This window comes from Candoia aspera, chromosome 2 (genome assembly GCF_035149785.1).
Source record: "Candoia aspera isolate rCanAsp1 chromosome 2, rCanAsp1.hap2, whole genome shotgun sequence".
Taxonomy (NCBI): domain Eukaryota; kingdom Metazoa; phylum Chordata; class Lepidosauria; order Squamata; family Boidae; genus Candoia; species Candoia aspera.
The window spans coordinates 71,521,497-71,546,194 of NC_086154.1; the positions used below are offsets into that span (position 1 = coordinate 71,521,497).

At 40.3% G+C, this 24,698-nt stretch overlaps 1 protein-coding gene across 1 annotated transcript; it reads left to right on the plus strand.

Annotated features, from left to right (window-relative positions):
* The first annotated feature begins 1,593 nt into the window (after positions 1-1,593).
* On the plus strand, positions 1,594-24,698 carry SPARC (secreted protein acidic and cysteine rich). Its single transcript, XM_063292174.1, has 10 exons — positions 1,594-1,732; positions 12,516-12,585; positions 15,755-15,805; positions 15,928-16,012; positions 17,095-17,216; positions 18,069-18,189; positions 20,624-20,757; positions 20,853-21,001; positions 22,838-22,986; positions 24,025-24,698. Exons 2-10 carry the CDS (start codon positions 12,529-12,531, stop codon positions 24,051-24,053), a joined length of 897 nt encoding a protein of 298 aa, XP_063148244.1. The 5' UTR covers positions 1,594-1,732; positions 12,516-12,528; the 3' UTR covers positions 24,054-24,698.

The window sequence follows — 24,698 nt, forward strand, 5'->3', positions numbered from 1 at the left end:
CCTGGTATTTCTAAAAGTAGAAATTCCCAGAACAGATAGCTTGTTATTTACAAAAGCTTCACTGGTATTCAAGATGAAAGAGTGCAGATATCCCAGTATGTTCAAAGATCCAAATTGCATTTTACTAATATAAAATTAAATCTACAACACTTGAACTCTAGCTCATGTTAGAACACATGAGTTGCTTGCCACATTCTGGCTGCTACTGAAAATATAATTCGTGTACCTAAGAGTGCTCCAATAAATGAGCTTAAACTGTATTTTCTATTGCTCCTGTTGTAGCTATTAGTCTTATTGTCTATATACACTTCAGGGAGATTCACACAAAGGTTCATATTTCAAGGATGGAAGAAACTGAATAACCCAAAGAGCTGCCGCCACAAATCATAGCCCTGGTCAAGTGCCTTTTCTTTCTCTGTACTTTGTATTCTGGTACCACAGCCTGAGCCTCTCATAGGTGGTTACTGGACAGGAACTCCAAAATATGCAGCAAAATGATATTAAGTTGCAGGGCAACCTGAACGTTAGGGATGCCCTGGACTCCCTGTGTGATTACTATGGAGGCAAGCTTCCCCATTCAGTTTGCCACCCTCTGCTGCATACTTAGGTCAAAAGACCTAAGTAACTTGGCAACACAGGGGATTTTATTGTCTGCTTGTTATCAGAAATACCTGGGATCATAGTAAGGCCTGCACTAGGAGAAGGAAGAAATGGTCTTTTCCACCCAAGGCTTGGGGGAGAAAATAGAAACTAAAAACAGTAATCTGTTAAAGTAGCATTTATGAACACATATCCGGGGATGTGAGAAGGAACAATTTTGGTACTGGAAAAGAACTTTCAGGAACAGATGGAAGTTCTTTTGTCTGTTGGTGCAAAACCCACACCACCAACTTGTGTAGCACAATCATATCAATAAATTGAATTTGTGACAATGTCATACTTTGATTTTCTGACCAAATAAACTATGCATTTTGTTACTCCAAAAGTAAAAGAAAACAGATGTCTACAAATACAAATGCAGGTTGCTTGTTTGATCTAGCAACTGCTTATAACAACCATTAAGATAACAACTCCTCTGAGTAACTTCTTACTCTGTTGTGACAATCACAGAGTCTTGTACTACCTTAAAGACACATTTATTATTGTACAAGTTAGTTTCATAATAAATGCTATATCTTCAACAAGATTTTATCTCTATATATCTAAAACTAGGGATCTTCTAGCTCTGCCATGCCTCAGTATACAAATCTGTAATCCCTAGATTGCAAGCTTTTCATTTTTAGAGCACCAGCAATTGTATACCCATCTCCCAAAGGTGCCAATGTTTTGGGGAAACCTAGTGGTCTCATTGGAGTCCTCAACAAGGCAGTAGTTGCCATAAAGACAGCAACAGACTCTTCCTTATGCTCTATTTAACTGTGGAGACTCTGACACTGTTTGATTGCTCTGGCCTATAATTTAGCTGTTGGCTGCAGCCTCAGAATATATTTTGAGAGGAGGAGGGGGTGGGGAGGGAAGAGAAGGTGAAAGCCAGCCCACTTGTAGCTGGAGAGAAAGAAACAAATTTGGAAAATAGAGGAGGAGGAGGAGGAGGAGGAGGAGGAGGAGGAGGAGGAGGAGGGCCCAGCCCAGGCACCCTCCAAACAGTTTCCTGTTGCCATCTTCCAAGACACTTAGATTCCTTCAGACCCTTGAGAGAGGCTGAAGTTTTCTCAGCTGCCCTGTCCTTGAGGTATGGCATCAAAACCTATTTTTTCCATTCTCGGCTTTCATTTATTCTTCATTTTCCTTCCTTCTTCTGTTATTAAGCAAAGGAGTCATAATCAGGCCAAAATCTAATATCTGTATTTGAAGAATAGCCTAACAAAAAATAGAAAAATAGTAGCATTGCTGTGTAAGAACATTTAGTGTTTTGTTGACATTTTGTACTGTTGAGAATTGTGCATGCTGTGCCTAACTTCTGTTATGCTGCTAATTGTTTTTAATAACTGAATTAGTTTAATATAACATCCATGTTTGGCAACAATTATCAATGCTCTTTTCTACTCACTGAATAAATACGGAAGATACTAAAGTTATTTTCCGGCCAGTTGCTACTCTGTATCTAGGATTTCACAATGTATTGCCTCCCAATTAATTAGGACTGGCACACGGAATACATTCCCAGTCACTGGGCGCTAAGGAATGAACTTGGCAAGTAAACCTTGTTTGGGACATTTGCTTGGGCTGTATTTGCTTTTTGAATAAGGGGGCAGGAAACATAATTTTCTTCTTCCATCTCCATCCTTGTTTCTTATTTTGGTTAAGACAAAGTAATATTGCAAAGCAGAATTTATTTCAATCTGGGGTCCTATGAGCATATGCAAAAGGAAAAGGGCAACTTCATTGCCTTTACAAGCAGCAGTTCATTCCCCTGCCTTTACAGGACTACAGTTGGGAGAAGCGTTAAATTGCTCTCCCTTTCCTTCCCAGGAGCGTCCTTTATTCCCTGCTTCCTTCCCTGCCCACCCCACAAAAAGCTTTTTTGGCAATTCAGTTAAGTCAAATTTAGTTATTCTGAAATTTAAGTGCCATCAGAAACCTTCTCTTGGAACATAAAGAAAAGGTGTTCCGTTGTTTAGAGCACACTATTCCCTTCCAGAGGAAAAACATAAAAACAACAAATGCAACAGATTAAAAAAAATATTCTAAAAGTGCGGTAAGTTGGACAAAACAGTTGTGCGAGACAAAAGAGTTGTGTGAATGCGGGTGCAGAGGGATTAAAAGAAATGCATGCAGAATACCATGAAACTGTTTAGACAAAGCAATTGTGTGCCACATAGGCAAAGGCAGGAGATGGTGGGGAGGGGGAAGAGATATCAACTTTTCACATTTTTGCCAAGCCCCACCTACTGGGGGAAAAAAATCCCTTCTCTTCTCTGGTATGACTCCTCCACAATGGAATGTCGGCTCCCATGGAAACCCTTTCAGGGTCTTCTGGTTCAAGAGATGTCCTGGCCTTTGTGACCAGAGATGTGAAAGGCGCATGCAGCTGGAGAGCTTTCATCAAAGTTTTGATCTGAAATATTTCTAGTTTGCTATAGAGCATCCAAAAGACAAAACTACGGGAGAGTGTCTTGATTTTTTCCATAGATGTTTTGCTATTATTGCTAGATAGTAATCATGGTCTTATAGTATGTGGGACCCTTCAAGTTAATTAAAAGAAATTACTCCATGCATTGTTCAAACCAACTTTTACTTTGTACCAAGGATCATCAACGCTCAGACCCTGAATCTGCATCCCATACTTAATATTTCACACTTAGATTGTTTTTGAAATGGTATATCAAAAGAAGAGTAGCTACACAAACACAAAATGTAATAACTGGAATGATTATCTGTTTGTAGATAAAGAAAGGGCACAAGCGCCATGCCTTTAATTTAGATGTCATTGTGTGGGTAGTAATTTAGTCATTCACCTAACAGTAAGAAAGCTGCTGATAACTTTTTTCCAGTTGTGTGCGTAACAGGGGTTTTTACAGGTAATGACAATCTAAGCTATCATCCAGTCCAAACGTGTGGCCACTTTCCTATTAACTTTTTATTTGACAATGTTGGGCGTTGACAGTATGTCTGTTGAACAGCTGGTTCTGTTTTCATGGTACTATGGAATCCATAAAATAACATGATGAAAATTATTTCCAACACTACAGTCAAACCAAGTCCCATCTTCTAAGACTGGATGTTTTAGGCTTACTTCTTACCCTCTAATGGTGAATCTGGCTGGGCTGTACCATTCAATTTGTAGGAGGGAAATTTTAGACACCACTGTGGTGCCAGATTATCCTTCTCTATAGGATCTAGGACATATCCCCAGAGGCCTTTGTGATGATGCACAGATGGCTGCTGGACCAATCTCTTACTTCCTAGTGGGAGGGGCACTAGGAGAATAACTCCCTTCTGTTTTTTTTGCCCAGCAAAGAAGGGGCCAAAAGGAATGCAAGAAACTTGGGCTGTGGCTTCTTCCTTGATGTCAGACAGCAGGGAAGACTCAATACGAGCTGGCCATCCCAAAAGTCAGAATCCCTGTCGTAGCATTGACCAAGCAACTTTTTTTTTTTTGCTCAGTGGCCATCACAATGAAACGTAGGTCACAGTAACATTAACTAAGGGCAACAGCTACACTGTGATAGTTTTGGCCAGAAGTAGCCATGCTATATTTGGGCACACCACTTGCAGAGGAAGTAGGAGCCAGTGGAAAAATGTATCTTAACCAAGCCTTATGACAGTGGTGTGCAACTTTTACTATGACAAAGACTGAATTTGTGCTTTGAGTAGTGTCCTGGGGTCAAATAAAAAGTATTCTCTGGTCAGTTATTTAAAAAATTCTCCCTTCCGTCACATTAAAAATTACAGTTGGATAAGAAGTTGCATGAGGCCTCTGGGAGCCACATTCAAGACTTCTGGGGGCTCAGCCTGTGCAATTGTGTCTTCTATGCTCCATATGCCTATATATTGCAGAATTCTCTTGAAATTCACTGAAGGCATTTCTGAAATCAGCAGAAATTCCTGGCACCAGTGGACAACTTGTATCCTTCCAGATCTTGGACTGAAGTACTCATGGTTAGAACTCATGGAACTGGGGTTTAATATCAAGCTACTTTGTACCCATCAAACATATTTTCTCAAAAACAAGTCCATCTGAGGTCAGCATAGAGCTGGCATCAGCAGCTGCATTATGGGCAGCTGCTAGGATTCCCCTTTTAAATTTTTGCCTGGTCTATCAATCAGCAGCTTATGCAGGGTACCTTCAAGCATGGGAACTGAAACTTACTCCCAGGTAAGGCCCACTGGGCTATAACCTAGAATTATCAATTAGCTTTCTTGGAATTGTCATACTGAGGGTTTGCTCATATTCATGGACCAGTTTGTTGTTAAAGATGGAATGCTAGACCAAGATTGACAAGACTGAGGTTCAAACCCCACTCACTTCAGCTTAACCTACCTCAAGTTGTAAAGAATAAATTGGGACATCAGAAGGCACAATATACGCTACTATGAGCTCCTGGAGAGAAAGAGGGGTATGAATTATTTTTATAAAGATGCCAGCTAATAGGATTCTGCATAGCCCTTTTTAATTCAATCCATCTGAACATTTTAAAGAAATCCTGGTCCAAATATGCCAGGAAGAGATCCAAAGTACATGAGAACAGGGTCCATGGAATAACAGCAACAACATCTTTAGAAGGGAATTTTAGAAGAGGATTGCTCCAAGGGACTTACCTTATTTAACTGAAAACAGGAGAGATCAAGTAAAAGGTGGGAAACAGATAAGCATTTTTTTTTTCAGTTAAACTTTGGCTTTGACATTTGGGTAGGTTTGTCAGCAGTTTCACATGAAATTTGATTGCATAGCAGCTTCCCAGTTCTGGTGTGAATAGCAGATGAGAGCATCTCCTTTTTATATAATTAACAATGCAGCCCACATTTATTCACAAGGGCCTGAGTTAATTCAACAATATTTATTCTTGGGTATATGTGGAAATGCAGCCCAACCCTAGAGCTATAATTATGTATTTGCTTGCTACTAACACACACAGCTAAAGGCAAAAACCCTTGGAGTGTCACTGTGAATTTTTAAAAAATGTCCAAATCAATATAGCTTCAACTTAGGTTCCTTTTAGATTTCTTCAAAGCTGTATGAAAGAACTAGTAAATAATATCTGCCACCCATCATTAAAGAGCAAGTTCATCTTCTCAGTATTTTTAAACCAGAATGTATCAATGTTTTGCAGAATCATGTTGGCTTCAAAATCAGTTGTGCCCCCTACCTCAACCTTAAAATTTGCCTTCTTCAATTAAAATTGGTCCACAGCAAGTATTAACTATACATTCAAAGGCTGAATTGCCTTAAATTTTATGAATGTTAATTAAATAAGGCTTGGCTAAGGCTTCTGCCATATAATTCTGCTGGAATTTCTAGGCAATGATCATAACGAACTATTTAAGGCTGGTGATTTTAGGCATTTCCCCTGCCTCTGTGAAACTCATAAAATGGAAATATACAAGATGAAATTTGAGCTAGAGACTTTGTGAGTCCTGTAACACAGTTAGGAGATGAACAAATGCAAAATTTGTTCAAGATGCGTAATAAAAAAAATCAATTTTATATGTGAAACAAATCTGCTAAAATCTAAATTGGTCGATTTCAATTTTGAGTAATTTTTAAACTTAAAATCATATTACATACCTGCTGTAATTATATAGTTGATGGCATTTGAAATCCATTGCATTAGTTACTTATCCTGGAAAACAGACAAAATCCTTGGCAATTCTTATTTTATGTTTAACTTCAGTTGTATGATAATGCAATAATTAATCTTTCCCCATCTTGGTGAAAATCCTAGGCTTCTAATTGCATGAAACAAATAAGTTCTTCCATCATTTGTATTGCTCAATTATGGAATATAAGAAAAACTCAGCTGGATCAGACCAACTCCGTTCTGCTCCACCAGGGTCTTCTAACAGTGGCCAAGCAGGAGCCAATGGGACATGACTACCAGTAGCAGCTTCCCTTTAATAGCATATAGACACACACCATTGGGCTAAGGATAGGTTTTATTTTAACACAGTGTATGAATCTACTACTAGTTCCTAAACCATGGTTTATGGATTAGTATAATGTGTCTGTGATCCTAGGCAACTATGCCTTATTCAACAAACTATAGTTAACCAAAGTACAGTATGTAAATCCAGAGACTACCTTTGATCCTTGAGGTAATAATACAATACCTTAGTTACCTTGTGTGTGGACTACTGCAATGCATTCTAAATGCAGCTGCCCTTGAAAACCACTCAGAAGTTGCCATCTAGAATATGGTGGCATGGACAGTTACATGGGCATGCTTCAGTTTGCCCATATAACATCTGCTGTGCAAGCTGCACTGATTACCACTAAGCTTCCAGGTGCAATTCAAGGTGCTGGTTGTTACCTGTAAAGCACTTCTTCGAACAGGGCCTGATTATCTGAAGGATTAACTCTCACCCATGGTTTATACCCATCCAATAAGATCTGACAAAGTAAGCATGCTCCAAGCCCCACCTTTAAAGCAGTGCAAGTTGATGGGACCCAGGAGGCATGCCTGCTCTGTTGTGGCACCTACCTTCTGGAATAGCATCCTCTAGAACAGTGTTTCCCAACCTTGGCAACTTTAAGATGTGTGGACTTCAACCCCCAGAATTCCCCAGCCAGTGCTGGCTGGGGAAATCTGGGAGTTGAAGTCCACACATCTTAAAGTTGCCAAGATTGGGAAACACTGCTCCAGAAGTCTGAGTAGTCCTAACCCTGTTGTCTTTTAATCAGGCCTTGAAGACCTGGCTTTTTCCCCAGACTCTGGGTCAGGTGGGATAAGTGTCCTCTGAGTGTGATAGTGCTATTGTGTTAGTTTATATTGCTTCCGTGGTTATTGCCAATTTTTATGAGTTTTATTGCACTGGATTTTGTTTTTAGCTTGTATGCCATTCAAGAGTCATGGTGAGTTAGGCAGCCTTTTAAATCTGATTTATAACTATAACAATAAATAATCACAATTAGTAAGTAGTGATAGCATTTCAAATACAGCACATATTTCACATGGTGGTCAGAACAGAATCCATCACCACAGCTGGCTAGATTCGCAGAATAGCTAAGAAAAATATCAATCAAACCACATTACAGTTTAGCATAATGCCTGAGCAAAGTCATTGTAAATTATTTATTTTTATCAGTTTATGGAGCAGTTTTCCAATTAAATAATCAAAGTTTATTTCTACAGTTTTCCAATTAGCAAACACTATTTAATCTATTTCACAGAGACATGTGTGTCATCAACACAGCTTGGGTAATTTCCACATGTTGAAGCCATGCATGCAAAAGATACCAGTAAATTATTCTCTTACCTTACTCCCTTACTTAAAAGATTGAATCATTAATACTAAACTAATTTGTAATATGAACATCCTGTTATTAATCATTCATTATTCAAAGATATCATATAAATATTATTCTCATCATGCTCTAGATCAGGGTTTCTCAGCCAGGGTTCTGCGGAACCTTAGGGTTCCATGAGAGGTCACCAGGCGTTCCCTGGGAGATCATGATTTATTTAAAAAATTATTTCAAATTTGGGCAACCTCACATTAAAAAAGTTTTACGTTTTATTTATGGTTTAAGAACACTGTCAATGCATATATACAGGCCTATACATGAAACAAATATAATAATTCGGTAACTTCTGGCCTATATTTGAGCCTGAATGTGCAGGGGTTCCTGAGGCCTGAAAAATTTTTCAAGGGTTCCTCCAGGGTCAAAAAGTTGGGAAAGGCTGAATTAGTATGAATTAGCATGGATTAGCATGCTAATTCATCCAGTACTGTTATTTACCTATTCCCCAGGTAAATACCAGCAAAGCTTAGGAGATACAACTGGCAGGTCCTGGGTAAACATTTCTATCGTGCCAACTGTGAAAGACTGAAGTGAAGACTATGAAAAATGGAGGGTGGCTTGGGGTTCTTAGCTATGACACCACACTTGCTCCTTAAGCAATCCTCTGAAGACACTCATTTTCAGTCAGGGCAAAACCAGATCCACCTGCAGCTACAAAAATCTAGATGACCATACAGTCACAGAAAGGGTACGTGGTTTAACTAAAGCTATCCTTACAATCTATGGCAGCGCACAATGGGGAATCCGACTGTTCACACAACTTTTTCTGTATACTGAGGCTTGGTTTGGAAGTTGCTATGCCAACCTTAAAACTAGGAATTAATCCAAAAAGGGGAAAGGGGAGAGATTATATTTTAAGGGGTGGGGCAAATGATATATCTGAGAGAAGAAATGGAGAAAAGTAATACATGAGCAAGTGAGGTGGTAGAGGAATGGATTTTAGTCACTGAAAGGCTGGAATATGAAAATTACTCTTCCCTAGGGAAAAAGAGAGAAGGGAAGCCACTTAGTACAAAAGAAGCAAATAATGCTAAGCTTAGTGAGAAAACAGAATGAGGCCTCTGTTAAGTGGAGCACAGTTATTATGGAAAGAAATGCATGAGATACGCAGCTAATAAAAGACAGGTTTTCTTGCATCAAATCTATCTACGCTGCCTTAAGCAGCCACAGGAAAAAAAGCAACCTTTTAAGATAGTATCATCATTACTATGAAATAAACTTGTACTCTGCTTACAATGGGCAGAAACTGCAGCTGACATTTGCTGTGGACTCCTTATTCTTCCCAGCCTAGTACTTTGAGTAGCATCAGTTGGTCACCCATTTTAATTTCCCACAGTGCTCCTGATCTAAAGCTGCTCTGAGGAACTGTGGGAAATTGAAACGGTGGGTTTCACATCAGGGTTGCTCTTGGAGCTGGATTATGTCCTCCCACAGCATACCCTGAGTGCATTTTGCTTCAAAACACCCCTCCCCATTTGCAACCCCACTAACACAACGGCACTCGGCACTGAAGAGCAGCGTTCATGGATACCCGTATGAGGACGGTGAAACAAGCCCTCACAGCAGGAGAATTGCGCTATTGTATTCCACAAGTTCACGGCAAAGCACCAGCTTTGCCAAAATACCTATGCAATTTCTCTCAAAAATAAGTTGGTTAGTGAGGCTTTCCTTTATATTTTGTTTTTAAAATAAACTTGTTTCCTGACTCTGGCAACAGATGTTTGCGTAGGACTTATTTGCTCAAAGAGCCTTTCTACCTCCAATCACAACAGTAGCAGGACTGAGCGTTGGCTGGTGTGTTGTCCCAGGGTCTCCAAAATCCCGGGGCAAGGCCACACTTTGAAACCTGACATTCTCTGGCACTGGGGGACCTGGCTGAGATCTTAGCCCAGCATTGACAACTGTGGCTTGAGGGGTGTTGTTTTCTGAACGCCCATCCCCTTGGCACCCCATTCATAGTTCTCCTGCCTTGGTTGTAAATGGAGCTAGCAAGCAAGGCAAATATGCAAAGCTTCCTGAAGCACAAAAAAAGCCCTTGTAAATCTGGGATGAGGGAAACAGCCAGATTTAGCTGTACTTTTCCACCCAAAATGCCCATGGAAAGGGAAGAGCTAGTGACCTCGGCTTCAGGTCTTGGCAGTAATGGAAGATGCTTTCAGTAGTCTCCAGAGCAAATAAAGGAGAGAGGAAGGGACTCCATGTACCGAACAGGAGTAAAATAGGTAGGAGTAAGGAGGAATGAATGCATTAAACTGGAGCCAAGTAAAAGGGAAATAGACACTTTGCTTTAGCTACTCGCTGCCCCTGCCTACAAAAAGTCTGGACCTATGATGTGTTAGCCACACTGTCAGTTATTGAGACAGCCACACTGCATGGTTTCCATTTGGGCCTGCTTATAAGCCATGCCTTCTGGTTATTACTGTGCTCTAAATGTGGGCACAAAATTGTGAAACGAATCAATACTGAGACGGGTTGTGCAGCAAACTTTTATTAGTAATACCCTGCTATAGATAACAGAAACAAAGATAACTGTCTAAGAGATTTCTAAAGGCATTTAAAAGTATCATGATACATTGTCTGGCCCAGAATGCCCGGTGGTGGGCTTGTCCCATAAGTGTCTTGTAAGAGTGATCATCATCATCATCATCATCAAAGCAGTTTCAACATACAAGGTTCATCTGTAAATTCACAGTGTACCCATTTAAACTCTTGCTTATATGGTAGACACAACAGACATTCCTTCCTTCCAGCTTATCTCATTGTACACTGCAATAGATATAGATTTTAAAAAAAATAGATTTTGCTAATTGGATTTGGAGCAAATAGCACCATTTCGAGGTACTGAATCTCTGTGCCAGCAATTTCCAGAGAATTATCAAGGTTCAAGGCATGGAGGCTCTCCACACTTGATATTAGTGGCCTATAGATGAAAGCAGCACGGCAGTTGGATGCCAGATTATAGATAAGCAAAGAACTTAATTTCTCAAGATTTCCTTTGATGGTTTCCTGAAGACTTCTTGGCAAAAACTTGGATGAACAGGGGTGGGTAAGCTTGAATACTATTATCGCAAAAGAGTAATGAAATAGGTTTCCACCAACAGCTATGTGGGGCTTTGGATTTTACATAATGCCAAGTATAGGAAGCGCACATACTACTGTTTTCCTTGTTTCTGCATTTGTTTTTTTTCTAAAATGGAACTTCAAGTGATTAGATATGCAGACTTCTGGGAAAAAAGTATGCTTGTCAGTACTGTACTACCAGAAGAAGAAAACCTATCCAAGACCCTTTTCCTTCTCTGTATTAAAATGCTACTACTGTTAAATGAAAGGGCTCAATTTAGGATTGCTGGGTGCCAGCCACAGGACAATGCTTGTGCCTTTAAAATGTGTAGAGGGACAGAATCACTGCAGCTATGCTTTTCCACCTTATTTTCCATTGCCTGCATATGAAGTCCAAGGTAGCCTTTGTAGGTCAATGAACAAGAAGCATGACTAAGTATGCAAATGCAATTTTATTCCACTGCATTTTTTTTCTGCTAGCAAGTGTGGTTCAGATTTCCATCTGAATTAGTAATTATCTGCCATCTTTCCTAAGATGGTTGAAATTCAATTAGGAATGAAAGGTTCTGGAAGGTCCATGGTTAGGTAATAGTGAAGCATTTCTGTCTTTTCTTTTATGTGGATTGTTTTGTCACTATCACGCATTTTTAAAGATCATGTAAACCAGGGATTGGCAATATGGTGTCAATAAAGCCTCAATGCCATTGGTAGAGCCCCAAAACTAAATAAAATGTGATGTAATTAAAGAAAAAAGACCCCTAGCTCATGCAATTGCTAAATGTCCCAAGCTATTGATGTCTGACATCAAAATTGTATGGAATTTGACAATTTCCTGGGATTTTAGCTATTATAAAGATACATTTTTATTTTCATTTTTCTGGCCACTTTAAGCACCACTGAAATACATTTATGGATCACCATTCCAGATCGCCTGTGATATGATATGCTTATTCACAGTTCTCCTATTTTAAATTTTTGGAATCCAGTGACATATCACACCATGAGCCAACCACAAAGACTGGTTTTGACAATATGCTGGGTTGGCTAGTTAGTGTCCTGTAAACCACCTTAGATGATGACTATAATGAGAGATCATGGGCAACAACGGGGGGACCTGAAATCATGTGTATGATAATTCCATTTGAATTAGTAATTATCTGCCACCTTTCCTCAGATGGTTGAAATTCAATTAGAAACGGACGGTTCTGGAAGATCCATGGTTGAGTGATAGTGAAGCATTTCTGTCTTTTCTTTTATGTGGACTAATTTCCATCATTTGTGCAACTATATGATGGATATGACATTGTGGCGTCCACTTGATGCCTACTGTATGTTGCCTTGAGGTCTCTGGAAGAAGTGAATACACACATAAAAAATGAAAGATTCTGTCATTCAAAAATTAATAACTGAAATGTAAGGGAAACAATGCATGATACATACTTCCCTCCAACTTGCAAGAAAAACTATAGTTCTTTTTTCTCTGTGTACTCAGGTTTCAAAGAAAGATGAGGGCCTGGATTTTCTTTTTCCTCTGCCTGGCAGGCAAGGCTCTGGCAGTCCCAGTGAGTATCATCCTTAGCTCTAAAAACCTATTTTCTGAATGTTATAGATGTTGAAGTGTCAAACTCTCCATACAGTACAGCTGAAAGTAAGCACACCAAACCACCTCACTGCCCTGAACCCTCAGAAATAGTACAGCATTGAAGTTCACTCTCAAACTATGGCCTTCCTACCCAACCACCAAAGCTTTCAACTTCTGTTGATTAACTTTTAACCAGTTGTATCTCATCCAGTCTGCAGTCTAGTCCAGGCAGGACCAATCAAGGAGCTTAACATACCCGAGGAAGGAAAGGGAAAGTGGACCTGGGTGTCAACTATAGAAAGGTGGCACCCAGCCCCTGACTACTAATGGCTTCATATACCACTGTTTTTCAAACTTGGTAACTTTAAGATGTGTGGACTTCAATTCCCAGAATTCCCCAGCCAGCACTTAAAGTTGTCAAGTTTGAAAAACACTGATATAGATGTTAAATAATTTCGGGGAACAGAATACAGAATGGAATCTTGCCATACCCCACAACACAAAGGCCAGGAGACAGAGCAGTATTCCCCCAAAACTACCCTCTGAAACTGGCCTTCGGAGTAGGAAAAGATGTACCACGAGACTGTGCTCCAAGCTGCAACTCTTTAAGATGGTCCTATTCCTTGCAGATCATCGCAGAGAGAGTATCAGGCATAAGGCAGCCCTCACTTAAACTAACCAATTACAGGTACTTCAGACTGTGACTGAAGCAATACAAATAATAATGGAAGCTGGAACTGCACTATACTTCAGAGCCTGGAATCAGCCTTGCTTCAGTTCCTAATAATGGACACGTCCAGATTATCAGTTTTTTCTGCCCCTCTGCGTAAAAAGACACTAAGTTGTGCTATTTTCACTGTTAAGAGGATCTATTCCCTCTCTTGTCCTTTCCCTCTACTCTTCTTGAACACAGTAACCCCGATGAAGTGAGCAGAGGTGAAACTGACCAGAGTTAATCAGGAAGAAACCAGCTGGAATTACCTCTTTTTTAAAATTGGACTTCAGCAAAGGATGAGCCAGTATGCAAAGCACCAGATTGCTTGGGCAGTTGTTTTGTTGCTGTTTTGGATAGAGCAAGTGCTCTGAAATTCCCTGGTCTCAGGATACACTGAGATTTCATGTGATACCAAACCCTTGCTCACAGTATCACTGGACCACCAGAAGGACCCCTTTGTTCCAAAATTAGGACCATACCTTCATCAAGTAATCTCCAGCTGCTCTGCTTTAAAGGTGGGAAAACACAGATAATGCCTATAGATACAGTGGCAGAATCCCCACCTAGCTATCTAACAGAGGCACTATCTTTTAACAGCTCTCAAGAAAATCAACATATGCTCCATCAGCTAGACATTAGTATTTATTTCATTCCTTATTCAATCAGAGGTAGGGATTCTCTGTTGCTGCTTAACCTACTGCTCCTAAGATTGATCCCAGCTGGCTAAACTGGCTGGAGCTGCCTGGAGTTACACTTAACCAAAGTTTAGACAGCCACAGGTTTTTATCCCAAGATACATTTAAAATGCATGACAAAGCATATAAGTTTTTAGCAAGTACACAATGGGCAGTCATGGCAATAATAGTAATATATTGATTCTCTCTTAAGTAAATTTATTAGATTAAGGAGCCACCAACATATAAACATACATACCCATCATGCTGTTCACTTCCAGAGTAAAAAAGGGAATAAGAAATAATCAGTGAAAGACATTGAAGGCATGATGTAGGAAAAGGAAATATAGCTAAATCTAATTTATACTACCACCACACCACTACACCACTTCATACATTTTTGTCCTTGCAAACCATTCTTGCTTCCACCAAATCCATATGCTAATTAACTGTTGCCTTTTCTTTAAATTCCTCGCCTTTTTCTTTTTGATGATTTCATCAGCTTTCATCATCATCCAATCACGACTTTCTTGGTCTTCACTTTCCTCTGATCTCATTCACTCGTTGTTCCCCTCTGTTTTTCATTTGAGTCATTCGTTCATTCATTCAGGTCACTCATTTCATCCACATTAATTCAGCACCTATTCATTCTTGACCCTCTGTCTTCTTCTTTTACCATACCTACTACTTAAGTAGCCCATTCCCTCTTCATTCAATTTATTTTCTTGTTTCTCCTGACATACCCAATTCTATGTAAAGAGTAGGCAGAACAAACTCTTACGCACATGTTCACTTCTTTCTGCAGGTATTCCTCGGGTCAATCCACATGTTCCCTTTCTATCAGCATTTGCACACATCTACAATTTCTTCATCCATTCTCCCATCTTTTGTAACCGTTCTACCACAAATCATCTACTTGCTCCTTCCAGTTATGAGGCACAGATGCGGTTACATACCCATTTACCAGATGGCATAGCCATTCCATAAGCAAACCACTTCAAAGTCATATTTTAACATTGCTCAACTTACACTTGCAGCCTTACCATTTAATGAAGCAGTAAAAAAAAAAACCTATTAACTGCAATATTATAACCAGCATAAAAACATTAAAGATAAGAAATCTCCAGGGAAATAAATGAGTGCCTTGTTTGACACCAAGAGAATGTGCAGGATATTTGTATTGTTTATATGGATGGAGTGTGGCCAAGGAGAATTAAGTGCCTTCAATTTCTGCTCTGCCATGCAGAGAGGAACTAGTTAAGGAAATACTGTCTTTCAAAATAAGGAGCTAAGGTGCTCCAAGAAGTATTTGAAAGGCTCCTTGGTCCTCACTATGGCAAAGGGAAAGAAAACAAAAATGCTTATAATGTCTGCCTGGTGAGGGGTGGTGGCAACAAGGAGGTTTGTTTGTTTGTTTATTAAATTTAGCCACCGCCCATCTCCCCCCAAAGGGGGGACTCTGGGCAGTTTACGACAAAGATAAAAGCATTAAAATACCATAAATATAATATAAATATAATATTAAGCATAAATACAATATGAAATCCAGATGATGATAATAGTTGGAATATCATTCACATGTCTCTAAAAGGGCCATTTTAGGGCGCTAACCATCTCCAGGTATATGCAAGCATGAGAGATATCCCAGCAGGAGGAGCAGAGATTTTGGCATGAACTTGAGAAACTCCCTGATGAAAAAGAGCAGCTCCAAGTAGAAGTGGTTGTTCTTTACTTCCTTATTTTTTTCCTCTCTCTCACAGCAGGATGCTTTGCCGGAGGAGATGGAAGTAGTAGAGGATCCTGCAACACAGGTACGGAGCAATGTGATGCTGATGCCGGCTCCGGCTTTTGGGGAGCTCTTCTTTCATGCAAACATCCCCAGGAGAGGGGATGGCCATAACTGTAACTGATCGCATTCCATCTGTTCATTCAGGAACCAGTTGGGATCAACCCAGTCCAGGTGGAGGTTGGAGAGTTCGACGAGACCATTGTGGATGTTGAGGAGATTGTGGCTGAAAGTAAGTGGCTGCATAACTAGTACTAGATCCCTGAGATGTACCTATATAAAGTGTTTTATGTGTATGCAAAATCTGTGCATCTGTAACATCACATACATTTTATACAAGTGAGATATCAAGAGAACTGAAATTGGCATCTGTCACCATGACATGTGCAGTAAGCCCATCCTTAGAGGACAAAAGTTCAAACCAGTGCAAGAAAGAAACATAAATAAGACATATATTGGCATTTCCAAAAAAAGAAGCCATGGTCTGGAAAGGAATACACTTTGGGGTCTTCCTTTGTATCAGGAGCCCCATTTCAGATTGTACAGTGGTGATACATTCAGTGCATATTAGGCATTACTAAGTGGGAATCCTTGGACAAAGAAAGAATCCTCCTCCTCCTGAGCAATTCACTACAGATTGCTGATCTCCTCCTCCCATTAGCAACAGGAAACCAGCAATCCAGTCTGCCTTAGCAAATTAATTAGGTGATAAACTACCAGATCCCTTGGTTTCCCAGCAGTCCATTTCCTGCGGGGGAGTTGATGATACTAGCTAGGGGGAAGAGCAAGTGATGTTATTAATGGATTAAATGAGAAATGCTTGAAATCATTAAACCAGAGGTTCTCAAACTTTGTGGAACCACAACTGCCCATTGTGAGCTTGTGCAGGCAAAGGGAGGAGCAAAAGTAGGAGTGGGTTTTCACAATGTTCCTGCTTTGACTGTGCGTGCCTGATCAGGTGTTGTTTTTTTTAAAAAGTGCAACCCCCTTCAAACCTGCATTAGATACTTTTTGAAAATAGATGGAGACAACAAAGTTCCACTCTCACAGAAGAATTTGCCACCATTCATGACAACCAAATATTGAGGAAGTTCTGGTAGTTTCTATGTTGCTCCAGTCAGTGACACATGCAAACAACTGAACTGGACCTTGCAACTTACTGTATAAACATTCTTAGTAGGCTATCCTACATCTGATGAGCCAAGCAAAGCCTGAGTGTGATGGTTATGGTTTTGTCCTTACCGGTCTTTCACTTTTTGTGAAGCAGCACTGGCCCTCTTTTGACTCTAAAATGGCTTCTCTGATCTTCCTTAGACCCCTGCCAAAATCATCACTGCAAACATGGCAAAGTCTGTGAATTAGATGAAAGCAACTCTCCAATGTGTGTATGCCAAGATCCTTCCAGCTGCCCATCCAGCACTGCAGTGTTTGAGAAGGTAAGCAAAGGCTTTAGATACAACACAAGGTGAGTAAATATACACCAGTACCACTAAGAGACAAAAGGAAGTTGCTCATTTATAGTTTAAGTGGGGCTGAATGGGTATTACATATTCAGCATTGTAATGACTTGCACATCAGGTTCCCCAATGAAAGCTGATATAACCACTCTATAGGCTACTACCAATTCTGCCTTTATTGAAGAAGCATTGGCAGGGTGGTCCTTTGACTTTAGAGGATAAAGGGTTTGTCTGGGATCACACAGGGTAAGATTATTAATAGATGCCAGTTTGGTTCCCTTGGTTTAGATGATTGTATTCATCTAAAATGGGCAGTATACAATTCTGTCCATTTCTGAACCTCTGCAGTTTTTTATCATCACTCCATCTTTATAGACTGCAGAAGGCAGATGAGAATGGGAGGCACTGCTTAGCAATGGTTCTCTTTCTGTTGGATAAAGAGCAGAAGGCAACACTGGGGGACTTCAACTCTGCCACTTGGAATTTGTTTTGTGTTTTCTGCAAACATCCATCTTAAATCTCATACTCTTAATATTTATATGCAGCTGTTTGGAAAGATCATTCATCATTTGGAAAAGTGCAGTGACATCAGTGAACTTTCCATTTTCATTGAATTCAGGAATGTGAGCTTAGTCCTTGAAAAAGTCCTATTTGCATTAAGACTCTGTGAAATCTGACAAGTTGAAGTTTAATCTGAACATACTGTAACAGTTAATTGAATTGGCCTAAGTTTGTAGACTTGTTGATTTGTTGCCACAGAGTAGGAGAAAGACCATTAGATCCATGCTCCATTTGGACACTTTTTCTAACACAATAACCTTTTCCACAAAGGTATGTGGTACTGACAACAAGACATATGACACCTCCTGCCACTTCTTTGCCACCAAATGTACTTTGGAGGGTACCAAGAAAGGACACAAGCTTCACCTGGATTACATTGGACCTTGCAAAAGTGAGTTATCATCCTTAAGAGCAGAGCAGTCCAATTAGAAAGTAACTCATCAAGAATGCCCTTTGACTATGTTTTCAGAATCTAGGGACTTGACATCCATAGTCTAAGGAATCTGCTAAAATTAAATGTTTATGCAAAGTTATACTGGCATGGAAATACATGGAGGCCATATATAATTAACATGGAATACAGGGTGACTTAGATAATGGGTATCCTGCAGGTTTTCTGTGCCAGTTGGAAAATGATAAATCATCCAGTGTTGAAGTCTAACTTTAATCTATTCTTTGATTGTGACAGCTTGTTTCCTTAGCTCCTTTATTCAGCAATAGTTCCTAAAGGTTAAGTCTTATCCCTCCCACCATTCATTCATTTTTATAAAGGTCATTGTGCATATTTCCAGAAAGATTTTTCTTTTCCTCTTTGTTCAAGCGGCAGATTCCATTAGTCAGCCTAAAGGCATGGTATTCAACTTCTCCCCAATCTCAACCATTTTAATTCATTGTCAGGTTATATAGACTTGGGCTACCTTGAGACAGGCGGGATCTAGCACTACCCAATCACTGCTTTTCCACTGTATAGTACAAGGAGAAATGCAATGCATTGTCCATATTACTGTCTATCTGTACATTTGGTACACAGCAATTAGTATGATATAGCCTATGCCTATGTGTCTATGTCTGCCTGGACTCTTATGACACTACCATTCATTACTGTTTTCCTGGTCTTACTTAGCCTTGGCACAGGTGTCTGTAGCTATTTTCACAACTAAAATTTAGGGCAAACAGAGCAGAGTTCCATCTGGTCAGAACAGAGGATGTATGATCAAGGTGGTTTCACTATGCTGTTCGTTGGTAGGATATTTTTACTTTTGGCACCAGATGGATTTTGTTTCAAATCAAGAAGCAGCCTCTGTAGCCAACACAAAGAAGTCAGCCACATCACCAGTCTTTCTATTTGCTAATCATTCCCAATATACTTTAAAGCTAACTTGCAATGTCTCCATGCTGTTCTTAACATCTGCAGACATGTAATGCTTTCAGCTAGTGTGGCCTGTAGGCTTGTGAGTCTGGAGTTCATAGAAAGCACTTCAGCCAATGGTTGCTCAGTCTCAACCAGCCACTAGCTGAGCACAGACAATGCCAACTCATCAGGGCTTACTCATTCTGTTTCAAACTGATCACCAAGTGTACTGCCCCCAGAGCTTCCAATACCCCATGAATTAACACTTGCCTTTACAAGTGATGCAAGTAAGCTTCTAGCAGTCCCCTTCCCCACACATATACATACAATTCATACTTTTGTTCATACCTATTTAGGTGCGATTGTTTGATGCTTTGTGAACCATTTGTTTTGAAAGTTCTGATAGGGGATGGCTCTAAGGGAAAGTCATTTTTTTGGAAACACACACACACACACACAAACAGCCACAAAGGTTATCAGCAATGCAGAGGGAATCTTGTAAAAGCAGCATTCTAGCAAGTTTGCTAACCTAACAAATTCTGAGTCTTGCATGCCCATAAAATCACATTTGAGGGTTTTTCCCCTAGGTGGGATGAAAGAAACAATAACTAGGATCTGGGTGGCCATGGCAGATAGGCTCTCCAAAGTGAAAGCCAACCTAGGAGGGGGATGGTTTCACTGGACATGAATTTCCTCCTCTGAAGCAAACAGTTTTTCTTGGGGAGGAAAGGAATGGTGGCTTTGAAAATCTGTATCCCATCAAATGAATAGAATTCCAGGGATCTTCCAGATTTAAGTGGACTTTAATGCTACTTTTCTTATTGGAGTATTAGATTCCACCTCCTACTCACTATTATTTCTCGCTTCTTATTTAAAGGGGATGGGGGGGTCATAAAGCTTTTTTTTTTAAGTGAAAACCGGGTCAATCAATATAATGTAAGTGGCTAAATTCAACCCTGAAATATCTTTCAAAAGCTCTGGCTGGCTCAGAATACTGAGAGTAACGTCTGGAGAAAACTGAGAGGATGGTTTCTCTGTAAAAGGCCAGACTGAACACTTGCAATGTGGAAGTTATGGTGCATCATTAACAGATATGGAGAAAACTATTGACCAGAGTGGACATTAAGTGCCCAGCTAATGTCAGACTTGCAACTGTGTTGGGGAAGAGGAGGGAAGCAGTGAGTTGGAAGGGTGGTAGAGGGTGGAGGACGTGTTGCAGCAGGAGAGAAAAAGGAGTGTGCTGCACAGCACATCACAAATGACATTGACTGTGGAGGATGATGATGTACAGTAATTGGAGGCGTGAGGCAGCAGCATCTCCATTCTACCACCGAAACTGCAGCTAGTCTTTAATAACCTTCCTGCCATATATTAGGTAGGATCAATGTGTCCACTGCTAAATTCAATAGCTGTTTGGTTATTTTAAAAAAAACTGTGACTGGACTGGACCAACGGGGTTCTGGTTGCATTTTAGTCATTCCTGCCTGCCTTGATACTGAGCTGAATGAATTTCCTCTGCGTATGCGTGACTGGCTGAAGAATGTACTGGTCACCCTGTACGAGCGGGATGAGAACAACAACCTGCTGAGTGAGAAGCAGAAACTCAAGGTGAGCAAGAGCAACGCATAAGCAGAGCCCCAGAGTTTATGATGCCTTCCTTACAAAGGGGCACAGTCAAAATCCCATTGTGTTTTGCTGAATAGGTGAAGAAGATCCATGAGAATGAGAAGCGTCTTGAAGCTGGTGACCACACAGTGGAACTCCTTGCCCGTGACTTTGAGAAAAACTACAACATGTACATCTTCCCTGTGCACTGGCAATTTGGACAGCTAGACCAGCATCCTGTTGATGGGTACATACTGCTGTTCCTAGCTTATGAGAAACTTTGGCGTAGAATTAGGTCATGACCAAAATTAGCCATTGGTTACCGGTGGTTAGTCTTTAGCAAGCCGGGGTTAAAACAGTCGCCTGGGATACGGAAATCAAGTCTCCCATTTATTTTAGAGGTAACAGGTAAAATTAAATAATCAGTGAGCTATAGCACTATTCAAAAAAATCAGACACTGCTCTCAAATAATGACAAGTTGTACATTATAACTGAGGAGTGCCTTTATTTCCAGGGTGACTAAACAGGACATTCTTTCAAATCCTGGGATGTATTTCATTTTAAAAATGTTTAAAGATCTTATCTCAGACATAGAGTAAAGCTAGCACTCTGATGCCAGACTACAAAGGATACAGTGCAGACTAGCACTGGGATTAGCTGGGATTATCCTATGCATAAAATGCCTATCATCATAAGGAGCTTCTTTGTAAAGATGTTTTATGGAGGAAGAGGGAATGGGCAACTCTCTGCCCCATTGAATAGGAAACTGCACATGACACTCTGGAAGGCTTAATGATATATTATCTAAGTGAGATGAGAAGGTTTCCTAATAGCTGCATTCCAGCTGCTTTGGTAATATATTAAACGAGAAAAGTGCAAGATAATCGGGTACATAGACAGTTCTTATTTGATTTATATTCCACCTTTTGTACAAGAGTTCAAGGCAGCATATATATTGCTCCTTCTCCTATTCTTCCCAACCACCCTGTGCAGTTGGTTGCACTGGGACAGAATGACAGTTACAAATGGACAACCTGGGTGTCCGTAGTGCCTAAGCACCTTAAGCACAATGCCACACTGATTCTACTTTTCTGTATTTGTGCCCACTTTCTCTCATGCCACTCATTATTCAGGATTATTCAAGCCACCCCCCCCAACTCTGAATTATTTTCAGTTTTACAGTGGTCCTTTCTGAAATGTGGCTGCAAAACTGCCCATTTTGAGTGAGAAATAAAATGGAAAGAGACTAGCTAAGCATCCAATAAGCTTAATGGCACATAGCGAACTTTAAAATCTCCTACGGAAGAAAAGTGGGGGACATGAGTTGAAAATCTCAGCCTTGTTCCCTTTGATGGCAACAATTGACAGGAATTTCAGAGATATTCCTGGGATATTCCTTAAGATAAGCCCCTCCATCTTATCCATGGTCTTACCCTTAGTAAAGGTAAAGGTTTCCCTTGACGTAAAGTCCAGTCGAATCCGACTCTAGGGGGCGGTGCTCATCTCCGTTTCTAAGCCTTGGAGTCGGCGTTGTCATAGACACTTCCGGGTCATGTGGCCAGCATGACTCACGGAACGCCGTTACCTTCCCGCCAAAGCGGTACCAATTAATCTACTCACATTTGCATGTTTTCGAACTGCTAGGTGAGCAGGAGCTGGGACGAGCAACGGGAGCTCACCCCGCCGCGCGGTTTCGAACCGCCGACCTTCTGATCGGCAGCTCAGCGGTTTAACCCGCAGCGCCACCGCGTCCCTATGGTCTTACCCTTACTCTTCTTCTATTTTCCCCAACCTCCCAAGCACAGAAGTGTGTTCTCCATCATGTGGTCACAATTCATGCTCAAAACATTTTGGAACTAGCTCCCCAGCAAAAAAGAAGACGATAAGGTTGTGGAAGCGTAAAGCAGAATGGTGCAGTCATTGTCTCTCATTTTTCTGCAGATGCCTTTCCTGCTCCAGGTTATTTGGACAGTAATTGTATGCAATGAGAATGATGTGGGGATTCATCCAACCATAGTGAATGCCTTGTCTATGAGGTTTCTGGGAGTTGTGTAATTGTCTCCACTTTGATATTCCTTTCAGATACCTGTCCCATACTGAACTGGCCCCACTCAGAGCTCCCCTGATCCCCATGGAGCACTGCACCACTCGCTTCTTTGACACCTGCGATCTAGACAATGACAAATACATTGCTCTGGAGGAATGGGCCAGCTGCTTTGGCATTAAGGAGAGTAAGTACTACAAATCTGTGCTAACCCCAGCCGAAACAGGGATAGAGAGGCGGCCTCAGTTCCAAACATCTCTAGAAGAATATTTGCCCAGAAAAAAATGCTGATCTGCAATGCAATTTTTAGCAGACTTGCTCAGCGGTAAATCTGTCAGCCTTATGGAACTAATTCTAGATACATGTCTATAGAATAGCAACCTGAGAAACTTTGTAAATGGGCACAAGTGATGATACACTTGTTGAGCACTGAATTTAGTGATCATCAGTTAGCTGAATTCGCTAATTGGAATTAGCTGAGGCTCTTAAAGACCATTTCACTTCATTTGTATCCCAGTTTTCCTTCAAGAAATTCAGAATGGTTAATATATAATTGGCTTATACAGGTAGTCCTTGTTTAATGACTGACTCATTTAGCGACTGTTCCGTTATGACGGTGATGAAAATTGCTACCAGTCCTTGCATTTACAACCTTTGCAGGTCTGTTAAGCAAAGGAAAGCTGAAGTAAGATCATAAGCAGAGTTGTGGTTTCACTTAGCAACCGTTTTGCTTAATGACTGAGTTGCCAACCCCAGTTCCAGTTGCTAAACGAGGACTATCTATAACTCTATCAGGCAGCTTCCTTAGACAAGCATGCTTAGCTTTAATAGTAAAATTGTGTCATATATGCCTTTAGAAATTCTAAAGGCTGAACTTCGTTTCATAAATCATTCCTCTGCAAGTCAGCATTCTAACTAGCCAAGCATTCTTCGTCCCTCAATAGGGCTCTAAAGACTTCTGTCTAAAACATCAGCCTATTAGCCAAAGGCTTATAGTGGTATTCTCCAACCTGATATCCTCCAGACACCTTGTTGCAACTCTGAACATGCTGGGCAGGAATTCTGGGAGCAGTACCCATTGCATCTTGTTGGTACCAGACTAGAAAAGGCTGTTCTTTCAATAACAGCAAATCTAAATCCTAGGAAAGGTTAATGAATCACATAAGTGTTATATAAGATAGCAATGCTCTTCTTACCTGATGTCTTCCTTTCTTTCTTTTTACAGAGGACATTGACAAGGATCTTGTCATCTAATTTTAGCAGCTTCTTCACCTGTTATCCACAAGTCGTGTTCTTCCATTTTTAACAGTTCGAAGAGTGTTTTTTCTTTGTTTTATCGGGGACAAGGTGCTAATATAGATCTAAGCATATACATTAATGGTGCTAAAAAAAAAAGACAGAAAGTTGATAGTAGCTTAATCTATACCACTAGATCACTTTGCTCACTCATTGTGCATTTCTGTTGACCTTTTAATTTGACGACATCAGTACAGTACTAAAAAAATCCCTTCTGTTCCAATTTTCTACCCCTTGCACTATTTAATTCTCTAGTTGACAGATTCAAGACTGTTAATCCCCTAATTTCAAAGAAAGGCAAGAAAGGAAGGTGAACCAAAAAATGTGCAGAGAGACTGGGCTTTACAAAGTCAAGTGTTGCAAATGTTTTATGAAAGTTTAAGAAACCTGGATTTTATTTGGTAGTGCAGTGGAATGGCAGGGGATGGGATGGGAGAGGCCTGACAATTCAGAAAGATGAATTTATAAATTTGACAGTTCTTGAATGTAACAGTAATTGGGCACAAACTCAAAAATAACATAGAGAACTGAAATGTATGGAAAGTTTAAGATCTTGTAACCCTCTCATCCCCCCACCCTTTTAAAAATAAAAAGTTAAAAATG